Source organism: Anabas testudineus, chromosome 16, assembly GCF_900324465.2.
Source record: "Anabas testudineus chromosome 16, fAnaTes1.2, whole genome shotgun sequence".
Lineage (NCBI taxonomy): Eukaryota > Metazoa > Chordata > Actinopteri > Anabantiformes > Anabantidae > Anabas > Anabas testudineus.
In genome coordinates, this window is record NC_046625.1 from 15,083,304 (window position 1) to 15,099,268 (window position 15,965).

Genomic DNA, 15,965 nt, shown 5'->3' on the forward strand with positions numbered 1-15,965 from the left:
CAAGACCACCAGTGCTCATGGTTGAACACTTTGGAAGTCAGCAGATTAAGAACTGAAACAGGGCTTTAATTGATTCCTGGTGATGATCATTCACTGATAGTGACTCACTTCCACTGAAAATCGAAATCGTGAAAACAAAGTGAAACATCACATAGGGTCTGGCCACTGGTTGTTATGTGCCTCACTGCTTTCCCAGGAAAGAGCTTTGTGTGTACCCGAATCTCCAGTAAATAGCAGGAAACACAGGCAGCGCAGCCACTTCCACAACGGTTACTGCAGCAATTATGACACTCAAGCTCAGTAAATGAATGTGGTTCAGGGCAGAAGTTAAGTAAATATTTTATATGCTGAAGTTGCTGTTGATGGATTTGTCATTGACCCACATGTGGGCAGTTTATGTTACTTCTCCTATTTTAAAATCTGAATGGTACTTGCAGTGTTGTGAATAGGTTTTAAAACAGCCGAGAGAATGAGGCTGTTTTGTGGTGTAGTCACCGCTGTGGAGTCAACCCTCAATCCAGGAGTGTGAATCACATTCTTAATGAGAGAACATAATGTAAACCACATGTAAACAATTAGCCTTCAGGGTTCAGGGGTTGTCTCTACGTACGTGTGTGTGTGTGTGTGTGTGTGTGTATGTGTGTGTGTGTGTGGTGCACAATCAGAGCAGGAATGCTGCACTTTTACAGACTCAAACAGCGAAAGTCTGGAAAATTAAAAGGATGACGAGTAACAAATGGTACACACACAAACGTAATAAACACTTTCTACTACTGTACGTACGAGCCCTTCATATTATTGCAGTGCCGTTAACCATTATGTTGCATTTGTGTTAACCATCATCTGACATGGGAATTTAAAAATGAATGCTTTAGTTCTGTCCAAAACCTTTATCTACTGGACGTGCAAATAGATAACCATACACTAACAAATAACCAGAAACGTTATTTTCAACGGCAACGCTGATGAGCAGTGAAAAGTTCAAAGTCATTCAGGGTACAGCATTTCTCCTCTTTTCTGTGTTACATCAGATCCCGTATGTGTTAATGGCTGCGCTTGTCACAGCTAGCCAGCACATATGAATTATATTTACAATGATGGCCGCACAAATGTCTGGTTGTTGTTTTTTTTATACTTTCACAGAACAAGCCACAACAGCTAGCCAGTTACTGTCAGCACCACCAAAAGCCAGAGTCCTAACAATGCTCTCGCACTAAAATCTACAGCTCTCGACTTCAACAAATTCCTTAGCAGGGCCGATGTAGACTTTGAAGCTTAAAGCGCACAGTGCGAGAAGCCAAAGCATCTGTCACTGATATCGAATGTGAGGCCTGAAATACATTTAAAGCCTGTGTTGTGTGATTGAAAATGCTTTTCAAAAGCAGCCCAAAAGAAACAAACATTACAACCAGCAACAAGAACTGATTAATGACCGTGCCGCGACAGGCCTGTATTATTATTTCTTTGAAGAGCAACTGTTATTGCCCCAGTTGAAATAATTTGCAACTTGTAAGCTGTAAGCTGAAGAATGTTCTGTAATTTCCCAGCCAATCTGGGTGTATTTGAAATACTTCTGTCTGTAAATACAACAAGCCAGCTACAATTATAGCAACAAAACATTTAAATTGTCTCCTCAAAATGTCTGCTTTTCAAAGTGATGACTGGCCGACTCAGTCCCACACGTCTGATTAAGAATCACCCTCTTTTGTCTTTTCAGTTATTAGTCTCTGAATAACATCAGCCCCTCCCTGTACTTCAAAGAGCAGAGCACACTAATGTCCCTGATGACTTGCCTTACTGATGGACAGCTTAAGACGTCCAAGGAAGTGTAACTCTTGATTAAGGAAATCCCTCTTTTTGCCAAAACATGCAGCACTGGCCACGCTTTTTTCCTTGCTTGTTATTTTCCTTGCTCCTCGCTCTATCTCTATGTCTTCATATGTCTTCTTCTCTAATCATTTCTCATTTCCCCATTATCTCTCGCCACCCATTCTCCCTCCTCTCTTTCTCTGTGTCCCTTCGAGGCCTCCAAACCCTCTAACCCCTGTATGTTTTCCTAACATAGTGACAAACCAGAGGTTGCATTTGTGCAAGAATCTGTGTGCGCAGAACATTTTTGTTCGCGTGCATAAACATTTTTTGTGTCTTTGTGGGCATGTCCTTTTTGACTTTTGTGCATGTCATAATGTAACTGTCTGTGCATGTGCCTGTGTGTGTGTGTGTGTGCAGAAATAAACCTCTCCCTTCAAATGATTTGCAGTCAGGGAAGAACTGTAAACAACATGAGGACGAGAGCAGAAGAAAACGTTTGCAGGCTCCGAGGTGCTACTCCCTTGTTGTTGATAAGAAAGGACTCTTCTGACTCAGACGTGTTAGAGGTCCATTTAGCCCAAATATTGATTCTATTTTTCAGGAGATTTATCTGAAATTGTTAATTTGTGTAAGTTGCACGTACAAAGGTAGAACGGGACAGTCACTGCCATCATCGTGGCATAATTCAAAATAAAGATTAGGCCACGTCGTTCCTTCCTTCTGTCTCCCAATAACGTATCTATGTGTTTCCATGTAACTAAAATGATGAAGTGAAATTCCAAAGTGCAAGACATCTAGAGGAATGCAGCACTCTGCCAAGTGTTGTTTGACATTATGACAAGTAACTGATAAGTCTCAGTAAACAAGTGTGTGTGTGTGTGTGTGTGTGTGTGTGTGTGTGTGTGTGTGTGTGTGTGTGTGTGTGTGTGTGTGTGTGTGTGTGTGTGTGTGTGTGTGTGTGTGTGTTCTATCAACACAGCACAGTCTACTCGGTATGTCTGCTCATTAGTGCAGCACTGATCCGCAGCTACAGCACGAGATGCACGGCCCCTGCGTTAGGATCTTCTTCACTGTTCTGTGATGACTGAGAGATGATGGGAAGACAATACAGTACAGGACTGTTTGAGCTCTGTGTATTTATGACCGTGGTCAACTACATCTTTGCTTCTCCAGAGGTCTGCACCAACTCCCTACTGCCCGGAGCTAAAGGTAACACAGTTCCCTATATGATACAATGATCAAAAGTTATGTTTGTATGCAACAAGGACTTATAATGTATAATGTGTGCATATATATTACAGTACATCTGCCTATACTTTCTTCGGTACTGCAGCAATTTTTGTTGTTTGTTCATATTGTTAAAACCTGTAAGGTTGTGACCTTAGCATAAAACTATATGGGTGCTATAGATATATCCCTACTATGTGAAAGTCTGTGTTTGTGTCAAACAAAAGAGACTTCTTCGAAAATCGTGGGGAGACCCCATCAGGGTTTACAGAGCTGATGATAAAGGTACCAAGCACGTACATTTAATATCCTGTAGTTCATTAGCTGGCAGTCTGCTATCCCATAGTCCTTTGGAGGGGATGCCTCTTTGTGTGTGTTGAGTATTTTACGACATTCAGTAGCTTGTTCCCCTGCTGATTCAGACAGCCCTAATAAAATGCACAGTCAAGCTCCGTTGTTTCAGCTCCATTCTTCCAGCTGAAAAGCATGGCTTCTACTTCTGGCTTTAGGGATAGTTGATAGATGACATGCAGTTCTGTGATGATTCTATAAAGAAAGATTTGGTGTATGTTCATTTGTCTCTCTAGAACAAATATTTTACAACAGTAGTTACAGAGATGTGAAGTCCATTGTGATGTGAGTAGGATGTTCAAAGAAACGTCCACACTAACGCTCACTAGGAAGTGAGTATGTGTCTGAACCATTTGGAGATTCAGCTTTAGCTTTTCACTGAACTTTCTGTATGAGTACAATACAATGTCCCATTGTGACAGGGCATGTTTATACAGCTGCCACTAAACTGAAATGATTATTTGTACTCATCCTAGATATTACTGACCGTAGAGTCAGTCAGAGTCAGAGTGTTTGTATTCTCGGGTATCTGAGTGGGTGTCTGAAGTGCATTTTTCGGTTTCATACGCCGAAAGAAAATGTCCACCCAACATTTTAAACAAACATTCTTTTACTGCATTTACTGGTACTTTGACTTCAGCGTTTTTTCAGAGATTTACCAGCATTTTTTCTTTGTCTTTTTCTCTTTTTTTTTGGAGGAGAACCTGTAAGAATGTGGCCCAATTTGCTTCCATTTGTTTAAGAAATATTTGATGCCAGTAAAGTTCGAATTAGCTCTGTAAACACTTGTATTTGGAAAATAGACTAAATGTCAGCCTGCAAAACTGAATAATCAATTTTCCTAAAGTACTCTTCGAGGCTATTGAAGAGAGTTTGTTATAATTCCCCGTTTCAAACCCCACTTTAAAAGTTATAAAGTGCTGTTGGCATCAACAGCCGAGGAAAATTAGAATTCTAAGAGACACTAAGAAACCTCTGAAGACTTCTTGCCAAGAGCTTTTTGGACACGCCAGAGATATTTCTCAAACACCTCAATTGTGCTTTTAAAGTATGCGCAGTGCTACTTCTGTTGAGCTGGTGCTTTTAAAAATGACACAGTAATACAACCTCACCTTCGCTGGAACGCATACACAGCTACTCTACGAAGTAGATGGCCAACTGATGGTTTTAATATTCCATGGGAACATGCAGATTCAACCACTGCCAAACTGGGAACACAAGCACAGACAACAAACTGCTGCACATGCTCTGACGTACTCTGAGCTGTGCGCAAAACATGACAAGAAAACATTTTGCATAACATCACAGATTTGGACGAATTCCATTTTAAAATAATATTTTTGTGTTTCCTTTTTAATCCAGGAGATCTAGGGCAGATTGGAGAGGAGGGAGATCAGGGGAAAATGGGGAAGAATGGACCACCAGGACTTCCAGGTATCGAGCATCCATCCATGTGTATACAGTTTATTGGTGGGAATTGTAGAATCAGAGTCACACAACTTTTAAAAAATGTACATGATCTTTTTTTAAAACATTTTAAATGTAACTGTATATATATTTATAACCAGTCACATGGGGAGGGGCAATTTTTTTGGTTGCACCTTTTTAGGCTCTTTTCCACAACACTGCTGTACATGTACATACTACAGAAATAGCTCTTGCAAATCACTTCCCAGTTTAAAAAGCATTTCATTTTGAATAAATGCAAACGTAACACAGAAATCCCCACACTTGTTCTCTTCATTAGCATGTTTCCACCAAGGCCTCAAGACAACTGGAGGGGGAACTGATGAGCGGGAATACATCTTTATATTCACACAGAAATGTAAAATCTCACTTCATCCCTCTCTGATTCTAAAATATTATTTGCATTGCCGGTGCAACACAGACAAATCAAGTCCCTATTTGGACATCTTGCATGATTTTTGCTCTGGCAGCAGCTTTAGCTTTTCCCTGCTTTAGACAATTGGCTTTCCTTTACTGAGCAGTGTATACAGAGGCCTGTTTTGGTCTGTGACTGACAGACAGGCAGTTTTGCACTGTGGTATGTCTATGAAGGGAAGAGACATGTTAATTTCCTCTGAGGAACGCAGTGGTGTCCCACTTCACCATATGTGCTTCAATCGGCCTGGCAGACTAGCTGGCCAACCAACTGAGCAGTATGCACATATGTCTACACATACACATAGATACTCACATAATGAGGTAAACATACAGTACAATGTACTTTGCGTGCACAAGCATGCAAGCATATAGACGCAGGAAGCAGATCTGACATGTACACTTATATAAAAGCGCTCAAAACATAACTGCAGGAACAGACACGTGTATGTCTGTTACCAGTGGTTTCTGGCTGCCCTCTTCTCATCTGCAGATGCAGACTTCACACAGAGGATCTGTCTCACACACACACACGTGAACACATAATGTGCACACATGTGGCAACAACCACTGCACCCACTTCTCTCACCTGACTGAGTGAGGGACAAATGGCAGGATGCTTTGGGAGCACTGCTTCCTGCGTGAATGCAGTGGGGAGCTCAACAGATGACGCATATATTCCCCGTCGCCTCTTCATTTAGGCTGTTTTACAGGAAAGTTTCTTAATTTTGGAATGTTAAAAGGGAATACATGAGTGTTAGAGCCGGAGTGGGAAACAAAAACGGTTTGTTGCTCCAAACTCATTAGTGTCAACAAACAGCTGAACAGATTTTTACAACTGTTTATCGCGCCTCTACCTTATACTGTTGTTCAGGTGAGGTTTTCAGTTTGTTATACAGAGTAGGGTTTATGTTATGTTATTAAATCTAGTGGGACAGCTTGCAATGATATAATAATGATAATATGCAAAACAAATAGCTCTAGGGCTTTATTTCATGTGACCCAACTCTCCTCCTACCATTCCCTATGCTCTTTATTATTGAGCAAACAACTGAAGGCCTTCTTAGCATTTTAACGGTTTGTGTTTTAGTAAGCACTGAAAACATGTAGGCCACTGAAGCCAGTGCAAACATTTTTGAAGTTGCCTTAAGGTTTTTTAAAGTGTGGCTTTAGCCCCCGAGCTTAAAGCTAAAAGGTGGCCTTCACCTCCTTTATCCTCCAGCTGCTGGAGAATCCAGACGTTAAACCAGTTGGTGGGGTTGGCTATTATAAAGACTGACTGCAGTGATAGGAAGGACTGTTATCTGGACGTTTAGGTAGACGGTTTAACTGGCAAGCATAAGCACTGAGAAAACAACATTAATCAACTTTTATAGGCACAGAAGGAGTAGCAAAACCCCACCAGAATAAAGGTCTTCACGAGGCAGATATAATCACTATTCATGAGAAGGTCTCAGGTTGGTAGTGACAAAATATTTACTTTGTGATTGTGCTTCTTAGACATTTATACAGAATATTATGCAAAAATTGCATGCAGATTATTATAGTGAAATACTGGAATTTCCCACAGGCCAGAGCTTTGCAGAGTCTACTAGACCTCACACAATCCATAAGACCTCACACCGTCTGCCAAGTAGAATCAAGTAGAAAATCAACGGGAGAAAGGGAGAAATGGGAAATAGTAGCAAATAGCTGGCTGTGTGTGTATGTGGCAAATCCCTCTAATAGCAATAGGCCTCTTCACTGCGTCACTTAGTATTTCAAATGCCATCAATATCCAGTTGAATAGTTTCCTGAGGAAACACTCATTCAAGTGCTGGCAGACGGCCGCAGTCTGCTCTGTAGTTTTCCCATACACACACTCACACAGAGACACACACAATCTCCCTCTCGCTCGCTCTGATATTCTCCATCCTACACTTTTCAAACGTAACATCAATACTTACATGGCTTCTCCTTAATTCAGCTATTCTAGCGCTGACCTAAAGCAGCCAGAGAGTAATCAATGATTAGATTACAGGGGTGGGCTGCAATCAGTTACTTTCATCATAATATACAACTTGTAATACAAAAATCTGATCAAATAGGGAGATATACAGTAGATCAGTACATTAAACAGAAGAACAACTCCTCAAGTGGTGCTTGGTGTGGCGGAACAGAATAATGTACTGATCACAGTTTGGTGCACAAAAAGCATCTCGATACAAATGAATTCAGTCAATGCTCACAATAAATCTGCATTTATTTACAGGCATAATACTGTAATCATAACAGTCACAGCATCAGTTAGAAAACCAAACTATGTAGAGGCTCTGGGCACACAGAGATAATTGCTAAAAGATGAGATGGGATGCAATTACACTGATTAATCTTGAAAACAACAAAGTAATTGAAAATAAAATGACGAAAGCCATGAAAAACAGAACTGAAAGACTAGATGAAAAATTAGATGAGACGATTTCTTTACCATGTCTCAAATACTCTTTGCTCCTTTATTGTGTTCTCTTCTTCCCCAGGGGTGGCAGGAGAAACAGGGCTTAAAGGAGAGATGGGCCACACAGGAAAGATGGGCCCTGCTGGGGACAAAGGTACAACAAAGCATGTCATTTTAATGTTAAGTCTATGATTCTGTATGTAGTTTTCCTTTTCTGTCCTCATGTCTGCATAATATTTGTCCCTTTCTATCTAAATAACTCTATACTATCGTGTGTAAGTATGTGAAAGAATGTCATGATCTTCTGCATTAATTTGTCTTAAATCTGATCTGATCTTCATCTAAGTCAAGAGTATTAATAAATATAATGTACCTGAAGTAATAACACAAACATTTCAGATCATGTTTCATTTTCAGATCGGTTCATGTCTTTATTGAGAACAACCATAAAAACCTCATAGTGGTAGTGGTATGTGAACCCTTAAAATTAATAACTGGTTGACCCCCTCTTGTCAACTAGGTGCTTTCTGTAGCTGTGGCTCAGACCTGTACGTTGTTCAGGAGGAATTTTAGCCCATTCTTACTGCAGAGCTGTTTTAGCTCTGTCATGCTCTTTGGACAGCTCATGTGTGGCTCTCTTCAAGTTGTCATCCTGAAGGATGTTTTGATCCACTCGAGAATTCACCTTCCCCTCAATCACTGTAAGCTGGCCAGGCCCTGATGCAGCAAAACAGGCCCAAATCATGATGTTTCCTCCACCTTGGGATGATTTTTATGACGATATGCAGTGACCAGCAATGTTCTTTTTAGCAAGCAGCAACTTCCTTCATGGTGTCCTGCCATAGACACCCTGCTTGTTCAATGTTTTACCTACTGTAGACTTATGAACACAGATGTCATTCTTCTTGTGCGGAGTGGTTAGAGTGTTTTTTGTCAGTCAAAGTAGCTCAAGTCTACACTTCCAAACTAATTGTCTTAACACCTGACTCCAATTTGTTTTTTTTAAAGGGTCCACATACTTTCTGCACTCGCACTGTGAGGTTTTTATGGTTCTTCTCATAAAGACATGAAAGATCGGATTTCTTTGTGTGTTATATATTATACTTGTTATACTACTACATTTGACTTAAATAAAGATCAGATTAGATTTTAAGACAAATTAATACAGAAAGCCATGAAATTCCTAAAGGTTCACATAGTTTTTCTTGTCACTGTATAACCAAATGAGAAAGGGCATCAAGAGGAAGACTTTCAGTCCTCAGTGTCCTGTTAAAACATTTTTTTCCACAAAGCCAGAAAGATTTATAGACTTTATAACTGTCATGTGAATATGTTTGTCTTTCTTTCGGTGCCAGGAACTGTTTTCAACCCAAAATGTCGCTGTGAGGTTTCGTTTCTACGTAAATCAATAAAGTTAATTAGTCCCAAGACTACTACGCACGAGGAGGAATTGCTTCAAGCTAATTGTGGTTTTATTAACGAGTCAGTATTTTCCAATTTCTTTCATGTTTTAAGTTATCACATCCAAAGATAGAAGAAAACATAATCCTACACCATGATGTCATAGGGTTGCTTTGCCCAGGGTGGCTGAAATAATTTCTATCTTTGCTTTTATTTTTATGAGCAGTTTTGTTCCCTTGCCTTTCTAGGCATTCGCTTTTCTCAGTATTCATTAGGTTTAATACACTTACAGGAAAATGACTGTGCATCATCCATCTCGGGCTAAGGAGTGAAGTCACAGGTTTGGATTTTCCTTGATCCTGGGAGCCTGTAGCTCATAAAACACCTGGAAAAAGCTTGTTTCCAGGTTAATATTGGCTTCAGGATAATAGCAAACAAAATCCATAAGATTACTCTGATACACAAGCAGACATTTGTTCTATAACTATGGGTGTGCTTGTTATTATCGATCAGAGCTTTTATTTGGGGAAAAAGAACCATACAAAACCAAAGAGTGAATATGTCTAATTAGTGAGTCTACATGGAAAAACAACCAACCAACTACAGCAGGTTCATGCTCGCTGATTCTTATTGTTTCTATATCTGAACACACTTTATTCAGTGACTGTGAAGCTACAATACTGGAAAAACAAGTGTTGTTAAGCCAGAAATGTTTGCTTTTCACAATTTCACATTTGTGTCAGGTTGCTCAAAGTGTAAGTAATCACAGAAACCCCTCAGACTGGTCAGATTGTGCAAGTACAGCATGACACTGGTGTGTCTCTTCCTCATATACCAACAACACAAGCCTATTGTCATGTTTGTACTGCAGCCCACTTCCCCAAAATTTGTAACTGCCAGCTAGGTTACTTTACACAAAACAGCTAAGACTGAGCTCCAGCTCATCTACATCTATACACAAAAGCTACTATTTACTCAGTTTCTACATTTCAGAATATGCTCTCCTCATTAAATCCAGGTCACTGTAGGTTAAACTTTAACCTTGGTAAATCCCAACATGTGTGCAGCCACATTAAGAATGTTTTAGGTAAGATGCAGCCATCTAGCTGTATTCATTTGTAACTGCAGCACCATAACCTTCAAAACAGAAGAAACACAATGCAAAAACTGATTTTTTTAATCAATCGTGAACTTTTTTGTGATATCTGTTTGTTTTAGGTGACAAAGGTGACGCAGGCGTGGACGGGCCCTCTGGTCTAAAAGGAAAACCAGGTGGGTAAACTCACAGTGCCCATTGTGCTTAAACTGCCTGGATTCAAGTAACTTGCTGCCATAAATACAATACAACATCTTCTGAACATGAGGTTTAAGTGATTGGCTTTTAGCTTTACGTATATCTTTTGGTAATAGATTTGTTACCAGTGCAGGAAGTTGATTCCATCCTGTCAGATCCTGTGCTTATGCTTGCAGGCTCCACATGTGACTGTGGCAGGTACAGGAAGGTGGTTGGACAGCTGGAAATCAATACAGGCAAGCTGAGGAGCGCTGTTAGGTTTGTGAAAAATGGTGAGTCCTTAAAGATACACAGTAGTGTATGTAGTTAAAGTGGCAGTAAGCAATAATGTGCATCTCTAAAGATAAACAAATGCTTTCAGGATGATCAGGCGCCTACTCCACGCATGTAATTTGATGTTGGCAGAAAGCAAGACACATATTTTCTCTCGACATTCCATGATGTTTTCCTGTTATGTCACACAAGGATAGGGAAATTGTTAACTATTGTATATACATTAAAGATCATGACACAGAACTTGATGTAGGGTTTAGGTCTACAAAAGGTTTGAAGTCACACTATGTGCAACTGAAAGCTAATTTGATCGAAAAAAAAAAAAAGCTAAGAAAATTGTCATGCAAGAAACTAACTCCCTTTGACCTTTACCCTTTAACTCTATCCAATGCAGTCATTCTAGGGCTGAAGGAAACAGAAGAGAGGTACTACCTGCTAGTGAAGGAGGCTAAGAGGTACAGAGAGGCTTCAATGAATTGCAAACTACGAGGAGGAATTCTGGCCATGCCAAAAACCAGCGACATCAACCATCTAATGGCAGATTATGTCAGTCAGGCAGGACTGACTAGGGTTTATATAGGAGTGCAGACTGGCAGCAAGGAAACAGTAAGTGGTTTCATTCTGAAGACAATGCAGGGTGGAGCGTCAGTCCTAACCCAAAGGAGAACTTTACTGTTCTTCTAATGCTTAGAGACAAAGTTGTGATTGGTTTCAGTTTCTACTTTGTCTGTTATGTTTCTGTTTCTGATGTGTTTTCAAAAATTCACAGGAGATGTATGGAAGACACAATGTAAATGGCTCCTTATTTCTCTTTAGGGGAAGAAAATAAATTCCAGAGCTAAAGAACAAAGTGTGGTTCTATGTAAACACTATTATACTTCCCAATTCATTACATTCACAAAATGAGAATGTAATGAAAATCTGAAGAGCAAGGTTTGAGCAATAAAATATTCCTAAAATATTCCTCTGGGGATGTAGAAACACATAGCTTGCGATCATATTGCAAACTACAGCTCCCACTGAATTCATGTGGCCTGTTTTAGGAGTTAAAATAGTGAGGAAAATGTTCTCTTTCCGGTGTTTTCTAAAGGAGAACAAGCATCTGAGGCCAAATAATATTATTTTTCTCTCTTTTCTGCTGTTGTTGTCATCAGGATGGAACGCGCAGTTATGTGTATGCGGACTCGAACCCTCTTCGGGGATTCGCAGCCTGGAGTCAAGAGGAGGAACTAAATTCCACAATATCTTCCACCACAAACTCCAGCTGTGCGGAGCTGCTCAGCACTGGAATATGGGGTCATGTGGAGTGTGAAGTGGCCATGTTTTTCATCTGTGAGTTCCCAAAGAGCAAGAGAAGAGGAGGAGGAAGGGAAGTACCTGCATCATCATGACTCAAGTAGAAATTCAGACTTGTATGCAAGATGCCATACATGATTTGTATGTCATGATGTGCTGCTGCCTTCTGCCTTGCTTTAAGATGTGCATGTACATTTTAATAATTACCAAACCAGTAATAAGGATTTGCATTTTTATTTTAATAACTTTTTTAAATACGTACTGTTTCTTTGCCATCTACTTTCACTTTTGAAGTAGTATCCAGTATATTCATATTCATCTTTTTTTTCGTATTAAAGTCTAAGTGTGTTGTACGTCTTCTTTTGTCTTTGCTTTGATCTGAGATGTCTCTAGTGGAAGTACCATTAAAAGAAAACTTGTACGAATGCAAACAACATTCATTCCAAATGAGCATCTCTTTCTCTGGTCCTTGGTTTCCTCCCTGAGAAAGGTCCTTCTGCTCTGCTTTCTCAGGTTGGCCATGTGGCCAACTAGGACTTAAATGACTCCTGGCAATTTCATATTTGTTACATTTCACATTTGTTCAGGTCATTGTGCTCCTGGAAACACTCAATGCTTTGTTTTTGACCATGTCCTCAATCTATCCCTCACCATAAAAATGTTACTGAGGAGGTCTACAGAGAGATCCTTGAACTTCATGACTTGAATACGTGAATACTTTCCATTTGTCTGACTACTTTAGAATCAATTATCTGGAAGGAATTGTTCAAAACATTATAAGAATCCATATTCAGATTTCTCTCTTTTTAATGTGACACCAGCCTGCTTGAGTCTCCTTAACACCTTAAGCAGACGACCATCATGGAAGCCTGTGATTCCCCGTACACATGCGAGGCAGCCATTTGGCATAGCACCCCTTCCAAGCCCCCCAGGATGTGAGGCATTCTCTTTTGGAAGTGTTTGGGCCCTGAGGATGTGTCAAAACATAGTCTGTTAAAACAATATCTTCTAAAGGGGATTGATGAAAACCTCACCTCAAATGAGACACTTCAAGGTGCTCTTTTAGCCTAGGATTAGTGACCAGTCGTGGTAATTGTTCAGTCAGTCTACAGCTACATTATAATACAAATCACAGGTTTACATACACAAGCTTAGTACTGAAACCTAAATGGTAAGAATGAGTCTGCAAGTTTTGCAAAGTAATTTTAAAGCAATGATTCTTCAAATGGTTAGGAGAAAGTATTCTATAAAATTAAATTAAGTGCTTATTATATTCAGTACGACTCGCAACTTATGTAAAAACAATGGACAACTGGGTTGATTGATGGTACTTTACATGACCAAAGGCAGACTGAAGGAGTCACCAAGCCTTTCTAAACAACATGTGTCACGAGTAAACTGAGCACATTTCTTTTTAACCTATATTGTCACTGAATCAACATGTAACCATGCAACCTTCAGACTGTACTCATACTTTATATTGCTGAATATGACTCTCTTGATGTGACTTTACCTTGTCTTCCTTCCTACTTGACTATTTCTAATAAGCATGCTTTTGAGCTTTCTGCTGCTAGTCATGCTGATATCCCACAACACAGCGCTATTGGCCTGTGTCCTGCCACACACAGCAGGGGTCAACAACCCTTGGTGGATATTCCTGGGGTTCAGACATAGCACCACACATATTATCTATTATACTGATCTCAGAGGGGGCTGAAGGATTAAAAATTAAGTGAAATTTTAACTCAAGTCAGTGAACTTTGTTTGGATATGTTTGTACTACATTTTATTGATCGAATGTTTTTGAATTACATTGAAAGGAGCACAGAAGAATAACAGTGCTGTGAAAAACACCAGATGTTTAGGTGTTGAGACCAGCTACCGTCCTTGCTGATCGATTAGGAGGTTTTGGAAGGAGTGAGTGAGTCAACATAAACCTGGCAGTGTGATGTCCAATCTTCAGGTTAGCGTGTTTTTGCCAAAGTGTTTTTCTCTAAAAAGTCTCCGAATCAATGTCACTGATGGATGTCACGTTCTCTCTCTCTACTATAAATATGAGGTCTGGCTTCGTACATACTTTCAGCACTTACAGAAGCAAATTCATTGCAGACAGATGTTCCTCCAGGCCTGAAGTAAAGGTGTCAGATCCAACATCTCCTACAGCAACTTTTCTTCATTAGATGCACCTCACCTGTAACACCTTAACAAAAACTGACTGACACTTGGAAAACATTTGCTAGAGTGGGTGAAAAATATTGACCAAAAATCTGACAGATGCCAGTGGCAGCTGACAGCATGTCAGGAGAGGCTGGAAGAGATAGTTGGAATCTGATGGCTAATGACAAAAGTTTCCAATGTGGATGGCAGTCTGCAAGTCCAGGTAAGGTAACACTCCAAACCGCAGTCCTGCAATGACAGCATTTCACTATAACTGGTAATAACTGCAATGATATGCACGATTAACTGGCATAACTGCACATTTAAATCTATTTGTGGATTTAATTGTGTCATTCAGTGTTGTGGATTGGAGCTGCTGCACTGTGTCTTGGACTTCTTCTGATGACTGTGATCTTGGGGGTGGTGGCTCACAGTAAGTACAGTTTCATCTGTCACTATGTGCACACAGCAAACTCCTCATTATGTGTGGTTTTTCATTTATTCTAAATGAACTAGTTGCAGATGGCAGCGTGATTAGTGAGTGGAAGACAGTTCATGTTGGTCTAATGAAGTATGAAAACCTGATTAAGAATCTAACTAAAGACAGAGATACTCTGAGAGAGCAGCAAGACCAGCTGAGAATCAATACGAAATGCGAAAGAAATGGAGGTGCTACAGAGCCAATATAATACTGTGGCTGCAAGTCGAGATAAATTACAAGAGGAGCTCAAAAGCAGAACAGGTAAGACATCCAGTAATCAATTAATCAAAGTCTTGGGGGGCAATTATTTTTAGCACAGTAGCACGTGACACAGGGAAAAAAGACACAGTACATGGCATAAGGCTGAGGGGGGGGACTCTTTTCTACACTCAGCTGATTGCTGAGTGTTTGTATCTATTAGTTCTGGCTCGTGGCTGTTTAAAGAGAGAACCAGAAGGCAGCATGTGGAACTCGGAGTGTAGGGGATGGGAGCTGTCAGACAGGATCCACTGTACTTTGTTCAGCAGCTGCTTCCCATGGAGGTCAGAAAGGCTGCTTAAGTGAGTGCTAATGATTTTCCTACCAACTTTAACCACCCCATTTAATGAACCCCTCTGTTCAACACTAACTGAGCCAAACCAGCAGATACAAGAAAATGTAAGAACACTTTAGATGAAAGCTCTGACGGAACCTGGTACATTACACCTAAAATCATTACACATGTCAACTCTTGGAAGGATTCAGAGCACTATTTAGAAAAACCAGACCACACAACCATAAGACAACTCATCATTGTTTAACAGGCTGACATTACATATTTTCCTAGTCTTGGTAAGTTCTCAGTGATGTTAAACCTTGTGTTGCCAAGCCATGTGCCAACACTGAGTTGTTGTTAATAACGTCATTACAGTATGGAATGTCCCAAAAAAGCTGCTTATGAAAATAAAATGCACTTGTATTTCCTCTAGATAAACTTTGCTACCAAGGATGGGTCAAATTCAATGACAAGTGCTATTTTGCCTCTGAGAACGGAGCGACCAAAACCCGGGAAGACAGCAGAAAAGACAGAGGAGAGCAAAACTGGTGATTATAAGCACCAAAGATGAACTGAATTTTGTCGCCAAATTATACAGCAAAGCCTGGATCGGTCTCTTTGACACACAGGAAGAAGGCAAGTGGAAGTGGGTAGATGGGACGCACCTGATAGGCAGCGGATCCTAGGGTAATGGGGAGCCCAATGGTGCGAGTGAGCATTGTGTGGAGCTCTACAATTCAAACGGGGAATGGAATGATGCATATTGCGGCTATAATAACCCATGGATTTGTGAGGATTAATTATTAGTTTGGTCATTTGAAGG

At 40.2% G+C, this 15,965-nt stretch overlaps 1 protein-coding gene across 4 annotated transcripts; it reads left to right on the forward strand.

The window, feature by feature from the left end:
• Positions 1–2,812: 2,812 nt before the first annotated feature.
• colec10 (collectin sub-family member 10 (C-type lectin)) lies at positions 2,813–15,920 on the forward strand. 4 transcript variants are annotated; one of them, XM_026369967.2, is made up of 10 exons: positions 2,813–3,021; positions 4,753–4,824; positions 7,788–7,859; positions 10,325–10,378; positions 10,577–10,672; positions 11,068–11,279; positions 11,828–13,932; positions 14,053–14,349; positions 14,485–14,559; positions 15,576–15,920. In XM_026369967.2, the coding sequence occupies exons 1-7, from the start codon at positions 2,904–2,906 to the stop codon at positions 12,062–12,064; spliced, it is 861 nt and encodes a 286-aa protein (XP_026225752.1). In that variant the 5' UTR covers positions 2,813–2,903; the 3' UTR covers positions 12,065–13,932; positions 14,053–14,349; positions 14,485–14,559; positions 15,576–15,920. The 4 variants fall into 4 exon arrangements, with proteins under 4 accessions (XP_026225752.1, XP_026225753.1, XP_026225754.1 ...); XM_026369968.2 differs by having other exon boundaries at positions 14,079–14,349; XM_026369969.2 differs by having other exon boundaries at positions 14,083–14,349.
• Positions 15,921–15,965: the final 45 nt, after the last annotated feature.